This window comes from Nestor notabilis, unplaced genomic scaffold (genome assembly GCF_000696875.1).
Source record: "Nestor notabilis isolate BGI_N333 unplaced genomic scaffold, ASM69687v1 scaffold15049, whole genome shotgun sequence".
Taxonomy (NCBI): Eukaryota; Metazoa; Chordata; class Aves; order Psittaciformes; family Psittacidae; genus Nestor; species Nestor notabilis.
The window spans coordinates 1-606 of record NW_009945167.1 but is presented as its reverse complement, the minus strand read 5'-3'; the positions used below and the strand labels follow the sequence as shown (position 1 = coordinate 606).

At 57.4% G+C, this 606-nt stretch overlaps 1 protein-coding gene across 1 annotated transcript in view; it reads left to right on the top strand.

The window, feature by feature from the left end:
* Nucleotides 1-470, top strand: part of COG8 (component of oligomeric golgi complex 8) — a gene marked incomplete at its 3' end in the record, with an annotated part of 1,308 nt that extends 838 nt beyond the window's left edge. The window contains exon 2 of the mRNA XM_010022754.1: nt 302-470. Coding sequence (XP_010021056.1) covers nt 302-470 — 169 coding nt within the window. The remainder of the gene's footprint in view (nt 1-301) is intronic.
* Between the last annotated feature and the right edge of the window lie 136 nt (nt 471-606).

Here is a 606-nt window from a genome sequence, read left to right as displayed (position 1 = left end):
CCTTCCCGGTTGCTGCGCGCCACCCTATGGCGTTTACAAGCCAGGATGTTCTTGTCTACCTGGGCACAAGCTGCTCATGTTTAGCTGCTGTTGACTAACACCCCTGGGTCCTCTTCCATGAGCAGTTTCCAGCCACATTTCCCCACACCTAGAACATTGCAGGAGGTTGTTGTGGCCCAAGTGCAGGCAGGACCTGGCACTGGGCCTTGTTGAACCTCATCCCATTGGGTGGGAGAGGAGTGTCCATTTTACGTGCAGGCTTGTCTGTGGGGAATATCAACAACTCCGCTTTTCATTCCAGGTGACCAAAATCATCCTGGCCTTCCACCGTGCAGAGGAGGCGGCTTTCAGTGGGCGGGAGCAGGAGCTCTTTGCCCAGTTCTGCATGGCTTTCCTGGACGACTTGCTGCCCTACCTGAACCGTTGCCTACAGGTCCTCTTTCCCCCAGCACAGATCGCGCAGGCACTGGGTGAGATCTTGGGAGTTGTATCTAATGGGGAGGGGTGAGCCCCGGCCCTCTCAAAACTGGGTCGTATCCTGCTGGTCCCACCTCTGTAGGGCTTCCCTTGCCCACAGCCCCCCACCAACCCCCTTTCCCTCTCTGG